Below are 19,044 nucleotides of genomic sequence, written 5' to 3' on the forward strand. Positions count from 1 at the left end.
GTAGGGCATTGCCCTAAAGAAATCAGCTCTTTTACATTAAAAATAAACAAAGTCCCCCCTAACAGTAAAACCCCCCACCCACCAAACCCCCCAAAGTAAAAAAAAATGATGGGCATTCAGCTCTTTTTCACTGCCCTTAAAAGGGCATTTAGCTCTTTTGCAAATTGCTCAATAAACCCTAATCTAAACCCCCTCCCCGAAAAAAACAACAACTAACACTAAAGCCCCAAATAGGTACTCACGGTTTCAGAAGTCCGGCGGAGAAGGTCTTCTTCCAGGCGGGTCCATCTTCTTCATCCACAGCGAAGGCGGCACGGAGTGGAGGTCCGGATCGATGTTCCTAGTTGTGGCAGTCTGTAACCCTCACACTGCCTTTGAGTATGCGTGCGCAACTGCCGAAGTCGACGGACGCGTTACAAACGCGATTATTGTATAGATAGATTTCTCTCATTTATATTTCCAAGCTTTATTTTAGCATAAACATAAACTTTTTTAGTTACAATATTTGTAGTCATAAACTAAAATGCCTATTTTTTTTTATTAATTACTTTTTGAAGTTGCTGTTCCTCACCCTGTAACGAATAGTCTATTTCCTACTTCACTGACGATTCAGGTTGTAGCCAATCTTATCGATCCCCTTTGCTGGATGCCAAAGGGGGCGATAAGATTGGCTACAACCTGAATCGTCAGTGAAGTAGGAAATAGAGTATCCATTACAGGCGGAGGAGCGCCACAATATAGGAAAATATGAAATGGTAATTAATACAATTAAGTGTTTTTAAAGCCTTTTATGAATGAAAGCCCCCCATCTTTTAGTTTATGATTTCAAATATTGTTACTAAAATAGTTTACTATCACTTTAAGGCATTATTTATAATTAATGGCAAGTTACATTAAAGGGACATGAAACAACAACTTTCCAATTTATTTCCATGATCAAATTTGCTTAATTATTTTGGTATCCTTTATTGAATGAGCAGCAATGCACTACTGTGAGCTAGCTGAACACATCTGGTGAGCCAATAGCAAGAATTATATACAGTATGTGCAGCCACCAATCACCAGCTAGTTCCCAGTGATGCATTGCTGATTCTGAGCCTACCTGGGTATGCTCTTTAACAAATCATAGTGTAAAAAGCAAATTTGATAATAGAAGTACATTGGAAAGCTGTTTAAAGGAACATGAAACCTCAAAATTTCATGATTCAGATAGACCACACAATTTTGTACAACTTTCCAATTTACCTATATTATCTAATTTGCTTAGTTCTCTTCATATCCTTTGTAGAAAAGCATATCTAGGTTTGCTCAGGAGCTCGGAGCTGCTGATTGGTGTCTGCACATATATAATGCTTGTCCTTGGCTTCCCAATGTGTTCAGCAAACTCCCAGTAGTGCATTGTTGCTCCTTCAACAAAGGATTACACGAGAATGAAGCAAAATTGATAATAGAAGTAAATTGGAAAGTTATTTCAAAATGTATGCTCTATCTGAATCATGAAAGAAAAAATTGGGTTTCATGTCCCTATAAGATTACACACTCTGGGGCCTATTTACGTAAGTGCAAGCGAACATGATACAATGTAGCGTATCATGTCCGCTGCACATCAAGAAATTCCGACAGCATACGCTGTCAACATTTATCATTGCACCAGCAGTTCAATGCCGCCCCCTGCAGATTCGTGGCCAATAGGCCACTAGCAGGGGGTGTCAATCAACCTGATTGTATTTGATCGGGTTGATTTCGGCATAGTTTCTAAAAAATGTCTCTAGGCAAGGGTTTTGTCAAAATGTCAGCCGCCATCTATGCTGTTGGGCAGCACTCAACAAACACTTTCTGGTTCAAATCTTTTATTGCATGACATCTAATGTCAGTGTGCTTGGTGCGTACATTTATTCTTTCTGTTTGCACCAGCTTTATACAGTTCTGGTTGTTTTTCATAAGTCGGATGGGCTTTGACTCTGGCACTCCCAAGTTGAAAGAGATATACTCTGCTTCTGTGGAAGAATGAGCTACTGATTCTTCGTTACGACTACTCCCGCTGATACTATTCCTATATAAGAACATTTAGCCATTTCTGGATTTGCGGTCTGTTTTGTCACCTGCCCAATCTGCATCTAATTATGTATATCCTACTAATCTTGGATCTCTGACAGTGTTTTCATTTAGTTTAAGATGATCAGTTCCTTTTAGATATCTTACTACTCGCTTGACTGCAGTCCAGTCTCTTTGACTGGGATAGCTTACTTTTCGGCAAAATATTCCCACTGCAGATGTAATGTCACACCTACATAGTTAAGGCAATTCTAATCAATCAGAAAACTTTGTTTTATAATAGTTTGTTATGATTTAGCATCATAAAAAGCAGTTGTTCTGGTTATATTGCATATGTAATTTAGGTGAATTGAAAAGACACAGGAAAGGAAACCTTATACTGTGGATCATATTCTGTTTCTAGTTCTAAACATTTTCTACTCTGTTAAGGTAACCACTGTTCACTCTTGGTTCTTTTTCTACTAATAATTGTTCCTTCATTGTCTCCCTCCTCTTCTTTCTTTATCAGTGTCCTACAAGTTTTATTTCTTGGCCAACCTCTACACTCTTTACAACCCTTCAAATTATGAAAGTTGTCCCACCTATTTGGCTTTATTTACCACACATACACTAACAACTCAAACATCTATAGATCCTCTCTTGACATCACCCATGTGGATCTTTCCTGTGTCATTACTTGCTTCATCTTTGAACAAAGATTCTTCTTGAAACCTTACAACCAGTAACTCAGCCAGTGTACTGCATCAATTAAATAATTGCCAAAATTAAGCCATTCCTCGGCTACAATCCTCACTACTCTTTTATTATCTCCTAAACTGATTATTATAGCATTTGTTTAACTGAAATCCCAACCTCTCCCCTCTGTCATCCATCCTCAGCTTTGTTGTCCCCTCTCATTGTGCTTACTACTTGTTCATCCTACTTTTTTCTACAAGTACATTTATATTACTTACATCTTGGCCTAATTTCTAAAATACATTGCCTCCCAAACAATACACTTTTCTATGTATGATGTATTACTAGTGTCTGCTTTCATAATCTCATCACACTTGTGAATATAAGATTCCACTCATGGTGCTCCTGTGCCTGGATGTCTATTGTATACTCATTCAGAATCTTACCAAAACTAAAATGCCTAAAACAGAAACTGAAGACCTATCTCTACAGAACATCAGATCACTCCCATTAAAGCTTGAACCAAGGTTATTAAACTTCATGTTTTTGTAGTAAACATGTCATTTAGATTGTAAGCTTTCTTTTAAGCAGGGCTCTTGTAATGATTTATAATGTAACCAGAGGATTGTCATACAGTTCAAAATGATCATAAAATATTTATACATAAGGGATAATGCTGCAATTTATATCTATGGTTTACCTACTAAAATTGGCAGCAAAGCCTGTATAAGTTACTGCCTTGTAGCTCATAGAAAGTACGGAAAAATAGGATACATACAGAGATCTATTTTTCTAAAATATTGTATACTGTAAAAAGATATTTGTACTGTTATTTTGTTCCTTTTATTGCTTGATATTTGCATAACTATTCATATTCTTCTTTTTCAAGGTGACTCTGGTCCTGCAGGGCTTCCGGGTCTTCAAGGAGCTCCTGGTGTCCCAGGAATGGGTCCAAAGGGCCAAACGGGCCTTCCAGGACCACAAGGACCACCTGGATTACAAGGTATGTGAAATACATTTCACAGAATGGTAAATAATACAAAACAAACAAAACTGAACCAAAGAAAACAAAAAACAAAAAACAAAAAAACTTTCTTTCTGGTTATCTGACAATTTTGCAGAAAACAAAGTAAAACTGTTGTCTAAAAAACATATCTATTTCACTTCAATGTAATTATCAGAATGAAAAAAAGATACAAACAATCATTATGATGCTTACAAACCTTTGTAACATTAACTTTCTACAATGATTTTATAGGGATTGTAAGTTTAAGCAACAATAAAATGGTTCTTTCTTATACTGTATCTTGTTTGAATATATATAACTTTGTTTGACGACACTTACCAAAAGCTATTTAATAGATGCATTTTCAAAGCATCAAAGCATTAAGTGGTGAAAATAATTTTGCCCATTCTCTATTACAATTTTTTTTCAACATTTAAGATGATTTCCAAAATGCTAGAAATCTCCATAAATGGTATGCAGTTATACTGATGTTATCTAAAGCTGAGGTCTTATAAACATTTAGGGGTCCTTTAGAATACTTTAGAAAAACGTAAATTATTTTTTCTACAAAAATCTCCATTGACTTTAATGGTATATATATATTTTTTTGATGGAACCCATTATGATAAGTTATTTTCAAGGATTGTGATCTAATGTTTTCCTACAGAAAATTCCCATTAATGTGTATGGGGAATTGTGTAGATAACTCAATGTTTCTAAAGGATTGTGATCAACCCTTATATGTCAAAATACATGGATCAACGCATATTGTAATTTATTATACATTGTCTATAAAAACACATTTTTATTTTGAACTCAGTCACTTGATTTTCAGATTCATGCAGTTTATGCCTTTATACCTAATAACTTGCCATTTTTCTACTCCAAGAACCCATACATAATTATATTGATGCCAATAAAGGAAACATACACATGTATTATACTGTATATAATATTAAATAGCTATATATTACAATAACTTATTCACTAATTCTGATGTGTTATTTGTAGATGACATATTGACGCTAATTAATATGCAGATTAGGAAACACTTGAGAATCATAATAAATTAGCCCAACAGAGCAAGCATTTGTAGAGGAATTTATCAATTAAAAAAACATTTGCATCATCATCGATGTGATTTTTGCAAATGTTTAATCTTTTGTGATCCAAGGTCGCAGTTGGTTTTGATAAACTGTTAATAATTCACGTTCAGAGCATCAAGAGTATTTTTTTTTTTTTGCAAATGCAGGACCTGCTGGAGTAAAGGGAGAACGAGGGTATGCTGGCTTCCCAGGCTTAGATATGCCAGGACCAAAAGGTGATAAGGGACAGTCTGGCATAACAGGAGTCACAGGAGTGCAAGGTATACCTGGTCCCCCAGGCCCACCAGGCAAGGAAGGTCTAAAAGGTTATCCAGGTAAGCGCATGTGAAGTATGTGCATATTAAAATATCCAAGTTTGGTATAAATTAAACAAGAATGCTTTTTTGTTAAATGACTGGTTTATAAAAGAGTCAGTACTATACAGAGGTTTTTCATCTTCAGTTACATCAAGTTGCATTTGTTACTACACCAATAATAATCATGTTATGACCTCACACATCTAACACTTCTTAAGAAGTGCTTGTAAAATAACCAATAAGCTACAGAAAGAGTGAATACTGGTGTAGATTGGAAGAAGGAACACGTGGGGCGAGATTACATTTGCGGTGCAGACTTCAGCACAACTGATGAAACCCGCGCTGCTCGTAATTTCACCTTGCACATCAGGGGAATCACATAAACCCTGCAGGCAGTTCATAAAGTGCCGTAAGTCAGATAAACTAGCGATGTCTAGAAATGTGCATAAATACACATTTCCTGGAGTCACCAGTGACTTACGGCACTTTAGAAACTGCCGGCGCATAAGGAAAAAAAAAAAAAGTTAAATCTCCTGTAAAAGTCTAACCCGCCTCCCAAAAATAAAAAACCCCTATATCCTCAATCCCTCCACATCGCAACTAATATTAAAAGTATATGCCTGAAGAAACAGCGTGTTATGCCGAGAAACGCGTTGCATGTTTAGGGGGATACTAGAATACTCCTATTCTACTTTTTATATTTTTGTTTTTTAATTTGTTTTTAATAATTACTAAATTTTTATGAAAAACTATTTTGAGTGGATATACCTTACCTACCTATTTACCTGCATTCACTGTTACCATATGGGAGCTGAATCATTCTAATACCTCTGCATTTGAACATTTCTTATTGGGAGATCCCTCCTTGGGGTGAGATGACACACCTATCCTCAAATCTGCCAGCCTGCTTCTACTAGCACATGAGTGTGTTTGGTTAACATTTGAGTACCCATTTGGCTTTTTACAAATTTGATACAACTTTACTCAGAGTGACCTGCACATATAGTGCCTTCTTTGTCTATACTTTATCCCTTTACTGCAGCATATGGGAAATCCTAGTTGTGGGTGAGCTGTTACACCTATAAAATCTACAGCCTGCACCTACCAGCACATTGGTGTGCTCCACTAATATGTGAGTACCCACTTGGCTCTTATCACATTGTGTTTTCACACACCTGATGATATTACACATGAGGCACCCCTCTGTTTTTTCTCAATCTTTAATATTAAAAGTATTAACCCCTAAACCGACATCCCCCCCACAATGCAATATGCCTAATTAAACTATTAACCCTTAATCCGTCATTCACCCACATCGCGATCTACTTCATAAATGTATTAAACCCTAAACCGCCAAACCCCCACTCCGCAATGTAATTAATTAACTTATTAACCCCTAAACCGCCAACCCCCACAACGCAATTAACCTATTTAAGTTATTAACTCCTAAACTGCCAACCCCCCACAATGCAAATAACTAATTAAATTACTAAGCCCCCTAGCCTAACACCCCCTAAATTAACCCCAAATTACATAAAATACTAAATTACAGTTAAAATAAAAAATCCTAACAGTACTTAAAAAAAAACTAAGATTAAATTAAATGAATCTAAAATGACAAAATAAAAAAGTCTAACATTACAGAAAATAATAAACCAAATTATCAAAAATAAAAAAATTAAACCTAATCCCTATGAAAAATTAAACCTAATCCCTATATAAAAAAGCCGCCCCAAAATAAAAACACCCCCTAATCTAATACTAAACTACCAATAGCCCTTAAAACGTTTTGTAGGGCATTGCCCTAAGTTACACAGCTCTTTTACCTTTAAAAAATACTAATTCCCCCTAACAGTAAAAGCCCCCACCCACCAAACCCCCCCAAATAAAAAAACCTAACACTAAAGAACCGAAGCTACCCTTTGCACCTAAAAGAGCATTTGTATGGGCATTGCCCTTAAATGGGCATTCAGCTCTTTTACTACCCAATAACATTTATAATTCTAACACCCAGATAGGTACTCACGGTTCCTGAAGTCCAGCAGTAAAGTCTTCTTCCAACCGGCGACATCTTCTTCCATCGTGGCGACCTCTTCTATCTTCATCCAGGACCGCGGAATTGAAGAACGGCGACCGCGAAACTGAAGACCGGTGACTGCGTAACCATGGAGCGTGGAGGATCCTCTTTGTACGATCACTACCGTACAGTGAACATTGAATGTAAGTTACACGTTTAAACATGGCGTACCTTGCATTCCTATTGGCTGATTTGAATCTTCAAATTCAGATCAGTTAATAGGATGAGAGCTACTGAAATCCTATTGGCTGATTTAAACAAACAATAGGATTTTAATAGCTCTCATCCTATTGGCTGATTTGAATTTGAAGATTCAAATCAGCCAATAGGAATGCAAGGTACGCCATACTTAAACACATAACTTGCATTCAATATTCAGTGTATGTCGGTGATCAAACGAAGAGGATCCTCCACACCCCATGGCTCTGCGGTTGCCGGTCTTCACTTACGCGGTCGCCGGTCTTCAATTCTGCGGTCCTGGATGAAGATAGAAGAGGTTGCCTCAATGGAAGAAGATGTTGCCACTTGGAAGAAGACTTCACCGCCGAACTTCAAGAACCGAGAATACCTATCTGGTGGTAAGACTTAGGCTTTTTATTTTATTTTTTTTATTTTTTTTTAAGATTAGGGATTTTATTGGGTGGTAAAAGAGCTGAATGCCCTTTTAAGGGCAGTAAAAACGATGAATGCCCTTTTAAGGGCAATGCCCTACAAAAAGCCCTTTTAAGGGCTATTGGTAGTTTAGTATTAGATTAGGGGGTGTTTTTATTTTGGTAGGGCTTTTTAATTTTCATAGGGATTAGGTTTAATTTTTTTATTTTAGATAATTTTGTTTATTATTTTCTGTAACGTTCGACTTTTTTATTTTTTGTAATTTTAGATTAATTTAATTTAATCTTAGGTTTTTTTTTAAGTACTGTTAGGATTTTTTATTTTAATTTTAATTTAGTATTTTATGTAATTTGATGTTAATTTAGGGGGTGTTAGGTTAGGTGGCTTGTAATTTAATTAGTTATTTGCATTGTGAGGGGTTGGCGGTTTAGGAGTTAATAGCTTAATTAGGTTAATTGCGTTGTAGGGGGTTGGCGGTTTAGTGGTTAATAGATTTATTAGGTTCATTGTATTGTGGGGGTTCAGCGGATTAGGGGTTAATAGTTTAATTAGGCATATTGCAATGTGGGGGTTGGCGGATTAGCGGTTAATATACTATTAGTTATTGCAGTGGGGGATTGCGGTTGACAGGTAGATATTGCACTTGCGTTAGGTGTTAGTTTATATTTTCAGGGAGTTACGGTGAAAATGGAGTAAAATTTCTCAATTTTCGCCATGTAAGTCTTTGCGCTGAATATGTGATACCGATTTTAGAGGCTATGTTAGCTTATGGGAGTAAAAATAGCTGCCGACGGGTTAAATATACATGCCGCATTTATATGTGGCGCCGTATATGTGATAGCAAAACCGGACTAAACACCGACGTCGCCGGCTTTTGCGGGCATCGCCTCATATGTGATCTCGCCCATGATAAAGCTAAATATATGCAACAATCGCTGTAGCTTGTACAACACACAATTATACAATTATTAGAATAATTATTTTACAACTCTTTTTTATTGTGAGAATGGATTGATACAGACACATTGTATAACAAGCATAAATATTCATATAAGATACGAAGATTACTAAAGCAATTACATCAAATAATTTATTGTGATGCGCAGATCACAGACTTCACCCTTCTCCAAATCTCACATTTTTAATAACTTATATAACTTTATCATTCTCAGTAATATCCAAACCGCTTTTCATATACTCTCTCTTCTTTTATAAGAATCAGAAAGAGAAAATCTACTCATTTTGGGCTAGATTACAAGTGGAGCACTAATTTATCCCGCGCCCACAAAAGACAAATTTCAGTGGCTTGTTATTGCTACTGCAAGCTCACGGTAGCAATTAGCGCTTATAAAATTGACTAGAGTTCAGAAGTATGTTAATAACTTCAGTGAGAACCCCAAAGTTTGTGAAAAAGTTAACAATTTTTTTAATTTGGTAGCAAAATGGTGGCATGAAATACTCCAAAACGGGCCTAGATCAATACCTGTTGTCTACTAATAAAATATATTGTTTTGATATGGTAATTAAAAAAACAAGGCACTATTTCTGTTTAAATGAAGTGATGGCAAAAATGATAAACATTTTCTGGTCTTTTAGACAAGTTTTGACTCAAATGCCCAGTCCTTAAAGGGACATTCTAATCAAAATTAAGCTTTCATGATTCAGATAGGACATGTAATTTTAAACAACTTTCCATTTCACTTTTATCATCAAATTTGCTTTGTTCCCTTGGTGGTATTTTTGAAAAGCTAAACCTAGGTAGGCTCAAACTGATTTCTAAACCGTTGAAAACCGCCTCTTAGCTCAGAGCATTTAGAAAGTTTTTTACAGTTAGGCAGTACTAGTTCATGTGTGTCATATAGATAACACTGTGCTCACTCCTGTGGAGTTATTTAGGAGTCTGCACCGATTGGATAAACTGCATGTCTGTCAAAAGCACTGAGATAAGGGGGCAGTCTGCAGAGGCTTAGATACATATATACATATATTAATATAAGAGTGTTAGTTATGCATAACTGGGGAATAGGTAATTATCTATCTTTTTAAACAATACAAATTCTGGTGTAGGCTGTTCCTGTAAGGAGTTACACATTAAAACACATTGGGCTATATTACAAGTGGCGAGCTAATGATAGTGCACATGATAACCAGTTTCTCTTGAACAATAGATTTCAAGAGATATTGCAACCATGCTATTTTGCGCTGGTATTACAAGTTGGAAGTTATTGGTTTTGATTGAGCGAAAGACGAAACTGCGCTAGAACATTAATCACAACATCAGACCTTCATGTTTAATGTGTTTTGAATAGAAATACCAAATACTCCAATGTTCTTTACATAGAAAAAATATATATTTTATTTTAAAATACACATTTCTATATATAACTGTATACACAATATCTATCTATATGTGTATATATTAAAATAGATATATTGGTATAGATATATATTTAAAATAAATTGAAAATGTATATATATAATTTGTAACTCACTTCGGGTTTAGCGCAGTTGGCCTAATGCGGTGTCAGGTTATCGTGCAAGGTATTTTTTTAAAGGGCGTCCCATAGAAGTTTATGGGGAAAAGAAGTTAGCATGATTGCTGTATTAGAAGTTAGCATGCGAGAGACTGATGGGTGCTAACTTATTACCTTCAATACGTGGGCAAACCCTGTTAAAATTTACTTTGAGCGCAGTTAGCGCGCAAGCAAAAATGTTTTTAGCAAAGTTAACTAGTATGCCACTTGTGATCTGGCTCTTTAAAAATGAATAAAAATTATATTGCAGGTTACAAGATATTTGACTAGAAAGCTCAAAAGTGTATATATATGTTTACACATGTGTATATATTTGTATTTAAGTGTTTATATGTATATGTATATATATATATATATATATATATAGATATATATAGATATACATACTCTATATGTTTGTGCACATACATATTTCCACATATAAACACATATATAGAAATATATATATATATATATATATATATACACATAGACATATTTAGACATATAAAAAGTGTATATAAGCGTGTAATACTTTATTTTAATGTGTTTTAAATGTGTTTTTTCCAACAATTACTTACAGTATTCTTCAGGTCTCAAGTTGTGCTAAATATTCTAGCACAGTTTCAGCTTTTGCTTGAGCGCAATCTATAACTTTCAATTTGTAATAATACCAGCTCTATTTAGCATGGTCGCAATATCCATTGAAAGTATATGTTGAGCTTGAGCAAATTCTGCCATACTAACCCTTCTCTTGTTTACGCGCTTTACCATAGACCTGTAGTATCAATTTGCATGCTAATGTTAGAGAGGTTCAGTGATATCGAGTATCGCATCCCGTTTTCAACAGGACAGTCCAGTATTTTAGCAGGCTGTCCAGTAAAATCCTCACTAAAATAGTGGACACTTAAATATCCAGTTTTTTTTAAGGCCAAGTGTGTTATCTTAAAAGGACATTAAACACTAAATAAATGCTAGATAGAATGATGCATTCAAAGAAAAGATTAGTCTAAGAATAACATGTAGTTGTATTTTTTTAAAGTTGTGTAAGCTGTTTAAATATTGACAAAATAAGTGTGTCTATAAAACAATGGGTGCTGCCATGTTGTAACTTAGGTTACTTTATCTGCTGTGTTCAATTAGAGAAAGTTATAAATAGGTCACTAGAGTGTGCAGCCAATAGCTGTGTTGAATATAACAGTGTTCTGCACTTCCATTTCTAAAAGGATCTTAAAAGCTCACAATTTCAGAATGAAATTCCAGGAAAAGGGGATAAAATAAAGTTTATTTATTTATATGATTTATCATTTTATATTACCATTTCACAGTGTTTAGTGTCCCTTTAATGTAAAAGGCCTCATATGCCTAAACACATTACAAATATGGAGCAGAAATAAGCTAGGTACAGACAAGAGTTTAAGATATTTGATTGTATGTTACTAGCAGCTACAGGGTCAAATAACTGCTTAGTTGTGAAAAATATACATTGTGGGTTCAAGATTGGGGTCTGACATATGGGCTGACATAAAACTATAGGGGGACAATGTGCGACCCCCATCTATTATGCCTACAGATTGTACAGCATTTTTGTGCGTGACATCTGATAACGCTAGTTGTGATCTAGTGAACATCTGTTTTGCTTTTTTTTTATTTCCTGCAATTTCCTTTTAAAAAACAAACAAACGCAAAACAAACAATGGGCTAGATTACAAGAGGAGCACAAAAATGTTAGTGCTATTGAGTGCTAACACCACGCAAGGTAAATCAATAGCAAACCTATTTTTGGGCTCATATTATAAGTTAAAAGTATAAAGTGTTTGCTCAGGCGTGCTAACATCTGGAGGTTGGATAGTTGGGCTGTGCTAAAACCCTTTCCCCCTAGATTTCTATGGGGCACGCTACAAAACCCTGTTCTGGCTTTTGTTGTGCACTAACCCAAAGGTGAGCTGAAGATGAAGGTGCATATATATATATATATATATATATATATATATATATATATATATACTTATACATATACATATACACAAATGTCAGCGCACTCTTGCAAATGAAAAAAAAAAGTAGTATTAATATCCAACAAATACACTAGCACTCTCTGGGCAAGTTTACAAGTCACGCAGCATATCTGTTTTTCGCAACTGTGAAAACACAGCGCATTATGTTTTTTTCACATTTGGGGTTGTGCAGGTATTACAAGTTGCAAAAAAACGTATTTTGCGCGCACGTTAACCCCCGTAATCCATAAAGCCAGACCAATATATATATATATATATATATATATATATAGTATAATTCTATATATTTTACTGTACAGCTTATTTTTTCTTCTAATTTTCTTGTGTTGTAAATAGTGACATCTGGGGCCCGATCCGATAAAAATCGTCGCCGCAAAAGCTGGCAACGCCAATATTTGCGCTGGTTTGGTATCCTATATACGGCATAACTTAGAAGTTACGCGCGTAGATTTCTGGCGTCGCCCGTAGTTTTTTGGGCCATAGACAGGTATACCAAACCAGCGCAGTTTGGTATCCAATATACAGCGTAAGGACTTACGTGGCGAAAATGGAGAAATCTTATTCCATTTTCACCTCGCCACAAAAAAGCAGCCGCAAGGAGCCTTACGCTGACTATTGGAGACCCGTAACTCCCTAAACTACCTGCTAAATAAACACCTAACGCATGCGCAATGTCTATCTACCTGTCAACCGCGATCCCCCGCCGCAATCCCTAATAAAGTTATTAACCCCTAAACCGCCGCTCCCGGACCCCGCCGCCATCTACATAAACTAACCCCCTACTGTGAGCCCCTAAAACCGCCACCATCTAACTGATCTATCCCCTAATGTGAACCCCTAAAACCGCCGGCATCTACCTTATCTATCCGCTAATGTGAACCCTCTACACCGCCGCCATCTACCTTATCTATCCCCTAATCTGACCCCTTACACCGCCGCCACCTATATAAAAATTATTATCCCCTAATCTAATCCCCCTATACCGCCGCCAGCTATATTAATATTATTAACCCCTAATCTAATATCCCTAAAGTAATAAGGTCTATTACCAGCCCTTAAAAGGGCCTTTTGCGGGGCTTTGCCCCAAAGTAAACAGCTCTTTTGCCCTATAACCTGCCCTCCCTACACCGCCGCCACCTATATTAATAGTATTAACCCCTAATGTAAGCCCCTTACACCGCCGCCATCTATATTATAATTATTAACCCCTAATTTAATCTACCTACCCCGCCGCCAGCTATATTATCTATATTAACCCTAAGTATATTATAGTTAATATAGTTATTACATTATATATATTAACTATATTAACCCTAATTATATTAGGGTTAATATAGTTACTATAGTATTTATATTAACTATATTAACTCTATCTAACCCTAACACTCCTAACTAAATTCTTATTAAATAAATCTAATTCATACTATAAACTAAAATATTCCTATTTAAATCTAAATACTTACCTATAAAATAAACCCTAAGATAGCTACAATATAATTAATAATTACATTGTAGCTATGTTAGGGTTTATATTTATTTTACAGGTAAATTGTTATTATTTTAACTAGGTATAATAACTATTAAATAGTTATTAACTATTTAATAGCTACCTAGTTAAAATAATTACCCAATTACCTGTAAAATAAATCCTAATCTAAGTTACAAATACACCTACACTATCAATAAATTAAATAAACTACAAATATCTATCTAAAAATACAATTAAATAAACTCAACTAAATTACAAAAAAAACAAACACTAAATTTAAACACTAAAAAAAAAAAAGATTACAGCAATTTTAAGCTAATTACACCTATTCTAAGCCCCCTAATAAAATAATAAAGCCCCCCAAAATAAAAAAAATCCCTACCCTATTCTAAATTATAAAATACCCAGCTCTGTACCAGCCCTTAAAAGGGCTTTTTGCGGGGTATTTACCCCAAGTTAACAGCTCTTTTGCCTGTAAAAAAAAAAGAACACAACACCCCCCCCAACATTACAACCCACCACCCACATACCCCTATTCTAAACCCACCCAAACCCCCCTTAAAAAAACCTAACACTACCCCCCTGAAGATCTCCCTACCTTGTCTTCACCCAACCGGGCCGAACTCCTCATCCGATCCGGGCGATGTCTTTATCCAAGCGGCAAAGAAGAAGTCTTCATCCCGGCAATGTCTTTATCCAAGCGGCAAAGAAGAAGTCTTCATCCCGGCGATGTCTTTATCCAAGCGGCAGCAAAGTCTTCTTCCATCCGGTGGCATCTTCCATCAAGCGGCATCTTCAATCTTCTTTCTTCGCTCCTCCGACGCGAAGCATCCATCCCGGCCGACGACTGAACGACGAATAAGGTACCTTTAAATGACGTCATCCAAGATGGCGTCTGTCGAATTCCGATTGGCTGATAGGATTCTATCAGCCAATCGGAATTAAGGTAGGAAAAATCTGATTGGCTGATTGAATCAGCCAATCAGATTGAGCTCGCATTCTATTGGCTGATCGGAACAGCCAATAGAATGCAAGCTCAATCTGATTGGCTGACTGGTTCAGCCAATCGGATTGAACTTGAATCTGATTGGCTGATTCAATCAGCCAATCAGATCTTTTCTACCTTAATTCCGATTGGCTGATAGAATCCTATCAGCCAATCAGAATTCGACGGATGCCATCTTGGATGACGTCATTTAAAGGTACCTCATTCGTCGTTCAGTCGTCGGCCGGGATAGATGCTCCGCGTCGGAGGAGCGAAGAAAGAAGATTGAAGATGCAGCTTGATGGAAGATGTCGCCGGATGGAAGAAGACTTCTTCTTTGCTGCTTGGATAAAGACATCACCGGGATGAAGACTTCTTCTTTGCCACTTGGATAAAGACATCACCCGGATCGGATGAGGAGTTCGGCCCGGTTGGGTGAAGACAAGCTAGGGAGATCTTCAGGGGGGTAGTGTTAGGTTTTTTTAAGGGGGGTTTGGGTGGGTTTAGAATAGGGGTATGTGGGTGGTGGGTTGTAATGTTGGGGGGGGGTGTTGTGTTCTTTTTTTTTACAGGCAAAAGAGCTGTTAACTTGGGGTAAATACCCCGCAAAAAGCCCTTTTAAGGGCTGGTACAGAGCTGGGTATTTTATAACTTAGAATAGGGTAGGGAATTTTTTATTTTGGGGGGCTTTATTATTTTATTAGGGGGCTTAGAATAGGTGTAATTCGCTTAAAATTGCTGTAATCTTTTTTTTTGTTGTAATTTAGTGGGGTTTTTTTTGTAATTTAGTTTAGTTTATTTAATTGTATTTTTAGATAGATATTTGTAGTTTATTTAATTTATTGATAGTGTAGGTGTATTTGTAACTTAGGTTAGGATTTATTTTACAGGTAATTGGGTAATTATTTTAACTAGGTAGCTATTAAATAGTTAATAACTATTTAATAGCTATTATACCTAGTTAAAATAATTAACAATTTACCTGTAAAATAAATATAAACCCTAACATAGCTACAATGTAATTATTAATTATATTGTAGCTATCTTAGGGTTTATTTTATAGGTAAGTATTTAGATTTAAATAGGAATATTTTAGTTTATAATATGAATTAGATTTATTTAATAAGAATTTAGTTAGGGGTGTTAGGGTTAGATAGAGTTAATATAGTTAATATAAATACTATAGTAACTATATTAACTATATTAACCCTAATATAATTAGGATTAATATAGTTAATATATATAATGTAATAACTATATTAACTATAATATACTTAGGGTTAATATAGATAATATAGCTGGCGGCGGGGTAGGTAGATTAAATTAGGGGTTAACATAGTTAATATAAATACTATAGTAACTATATTAACTATATTAACCCTAATATAATTAGGATTAATATAGTTAATATATATAATGTAATAACTATATTAACTATAATATACTTAGGGTTAATATAGATAATATAGATGGCGGCGGTGTAAGGGGCTTACATTAGGGGTTAATACTATTAATATAGGTGGCGGTGGTGTAGGGAGGGCAGGTTATAGGGCAAAAGAGCTGTTTACTTTGGGGCAAAGCCCAGCAAAAGGCCCTTTTAAGGGCTGGTAATAGAGATAATTAATTTAGGGGGATTAGATTAGGGGTTAATATAGATACTATAGCTGGCGGCGGGGTAGGGGGATTAGATACTGGTTAATATTGTTTAATATAGCTGGCGGCGGGGTACGAGCTCACATTAGGGGGTAGGTAACATAGATGGCGGCGGTGTTAGGGCTCACTTTAGGGGGTTATAGATTTAATATAGCTGGCGGCGGGGTCCGGGAGTGGCGGTTTAGGGGTTAATAACTTTATTAGGTGGCGGTGGGGTCCGGGAGCGGCGGTTTAGGGGTTAATACATTTTTTTATTGTTAGGATAGTGAGGGGGGATAGCGGATAGAGGGTTAGACATGTTGGGCTAAGTTTGGGAGGCGTGTTAGACAGTACGGGAGATTTAGACTTTAGTCAGGTTTTGTAGGCGCCGGCAGTTTCTAAAGTGCCGTAAGTCACTGGCGACTCCAGAAATTTGTACTTACGCAGATTTCTGGACATAGCTGGTTTATCTGACTTACACTAGTTTAGCATCTGACGGCGCTGTATATTGGATAGCTCGAGTTGCGAGCTGAAACTCCGGGCAACGCGGGTTCCCTCGCTTGCGCCGAAAACTACGCCGTATATCGGATCCCGCCCATTATTTTAAAATGTTTACATGTTTGAAACGTGGGATTTTGCTTCCTTCAATTTTTATGCTTGGAAGCAAAGTTTGCCTCTCTTGAGTTTTGTTAGTACATAGTAATTGCTTCCTTTTTAGTGTTATTGGCTACTTTTTATATTCTATTTTGTGCATACATTTTGTGGCTTTTCTAGACAGCATATCAATTATTAATTGTCAATTCTGCAGTTTCCCTATGACTGTATTTCCTACTTTACAATTTTATATACTTTTTCGAGAGGAGGTAAGAGTTTCCTGCTTTAGGTTTTTAAAAGATTTAACGTATCTTATCTTTAATTTTCAATGTTGGGGGTTAGTTTTGTTTATTCTGACCCCAGTTGGTTTAAACAAAGTCATCCTGTAGCTTTCTTTATGTTTTATTACTTCATGAAACAGCAAGCTAAAACCTTGCAACATGGCATTTTTTATGCTTTTTCATGCTTCCTTTATTTTAAACCTCTTTAGTGCATCTCATTGTTAATTGGTTACAAATTACAAAGGCAAGACTTGTAGGTTTAATTGCTGTAATTATCTTTTCTTTACTCATCTCACTTTCTAGCATTCATCAATGGCTTCCTGTACAGCACAGTGCAAAAACTGTGTTCAAGGCTATGGACTTATGGTAGATTTAATGTCAGATCCTTCTTTAAACATGTTGATTTTATTAGTGAATGCTGCAGATTTAAATGTATCTACATTTCCTGCTTTAAGAGTCAGATATGGAATAAAATGTCAAGAAAAATCAATTTCAATCAATTACATGTTTCAGAATTGATGAAGGATATTGTTTATCATGTGGTGAATATGGTCTATGGAACTTAAAGTATAAGCCTAACCAATATGTACTTGTGTTTTGTCCTTCTAGGCATAAAAGGAGAGATGGGCGTAATGGGGACTCCAGGAGATCCAGGCCGACAAGGAGCACCTGGAAATCCAGGATTGCCGGGCGAGAAAGGTACATACTATCCACTGCAAAATAATGTAATGTTTTAAATGTTTGGCTATTTCAGGACTGCACAATATGTAATAGAAGGCTGTTACTCTAATGAAGCAGAACAGTAAATAGTCTTGGAAGCGTGGAGAAAGATTTAGTTGTTTCAATGAGATGTAAAAGAACCCTAAAGGCTTCAGCAGGGGAGATGAAGGGAACAATTGAAAAAAGATGGATGTAACTTTTTTTTTGAGCTTCAATATTTTTATTGATAAATTCTCAAATTTCATGAATTACATGAATCATGAAAACCTCTCAGGTTACTGGAATGAGGAGTAAAAAAACAAGCGGAGTACTTTAATAAACTTAACAATAATAGAACAAAGAAAGTGCATCACAAAGTCCAAGGGGCCCATTTATCAAGCTCTGAACGGAGCTTGTGGGCCCGTGTTTCTGGCGAGTCTTCAGGTTTACTGAAGAAAATAAATACTAGAGGTGTTCTGCAAAATAGCATCCACCTCATTGAATACATGTTTGAGTAAGTGGTAATTATCCACCACTTTGGATCGGGATGTCCTGGGGACCCAGCACAGTGATCCCACTTTTTGCCCTTAAAGCAAAGGAGAATCTATGGACACCTATGTCTTTGTCCCCTATGCCAATTGATCACCCTCTGCAAACTTAAGTCATTATAGTATGATTATAGATTAAGTGCTTCCAGACCACCCTTGGATGTTAGTTTGTACATTGTGTCTTTATTGATTCTATGCATAAATTCTCATTATGTAAAATTGTTGAGGCATGTTTGTATTTGGACTAAACATTTTTTGGGGACATAATAGGGCCTGCATGATATACAGTATTCAGGGCGAATGGTCATTTTAAGGGACTGAATTCACCACCACCAGCATAAGGGTATACTTTTCCACTGGATGAGTTCCTTCAGGTTGTTAATCAGAAGAGATTTATAGTTTAAGTGAAACAGTTTAGAACAATCAAGTGAAAGGATTATACCAAGGTATTTAATGTC

General features: G+C 36.0%; 1 protein-coding gene across 1 annotated transcript in view; it reads left to right on the forward strand.

The window, feature by feature from the left end:
• The window catches only part of COL4A1 (collagen type IV alpha 1 chain), a 364,281-nt gene that overhangs the window by 280,385 nt on the left and 64,852 nt on the right, over positions 1-19,044 (forward strand). Inside the window, exons 31-33 of the mRNA XM_053707784.1 lie at positions 3,620-3,733; positions 4,989-5,156; positions 17,949-18,038. Coding sequence (XP_053563759.1) covers positions 3,620-3,733; positions 4,989-5,156; positions 17,949-18,038 — 372 coding nt within the window. The remainder of the gene's footprint in view (positions 1-3,619; positions 3,734-4,988; positions 5,157-17,948; positions 18,039-19,044) is intronic.

Source organism: Bombina bombina, chromosome 3 (genome assembly GCF_027579735.1).
Source record: "Bombina bombina isolate aBomBom1 chromosome 3, aBomBom1.pri, whole genome shotgun sequence".
Classification (NCBI taxonomy): domain Eukaryota; kingdom Metazoa; phylum Chordata; class Amphibia; order Anura; family Bombinatoridae; genus Bombina; species Bombina bombina.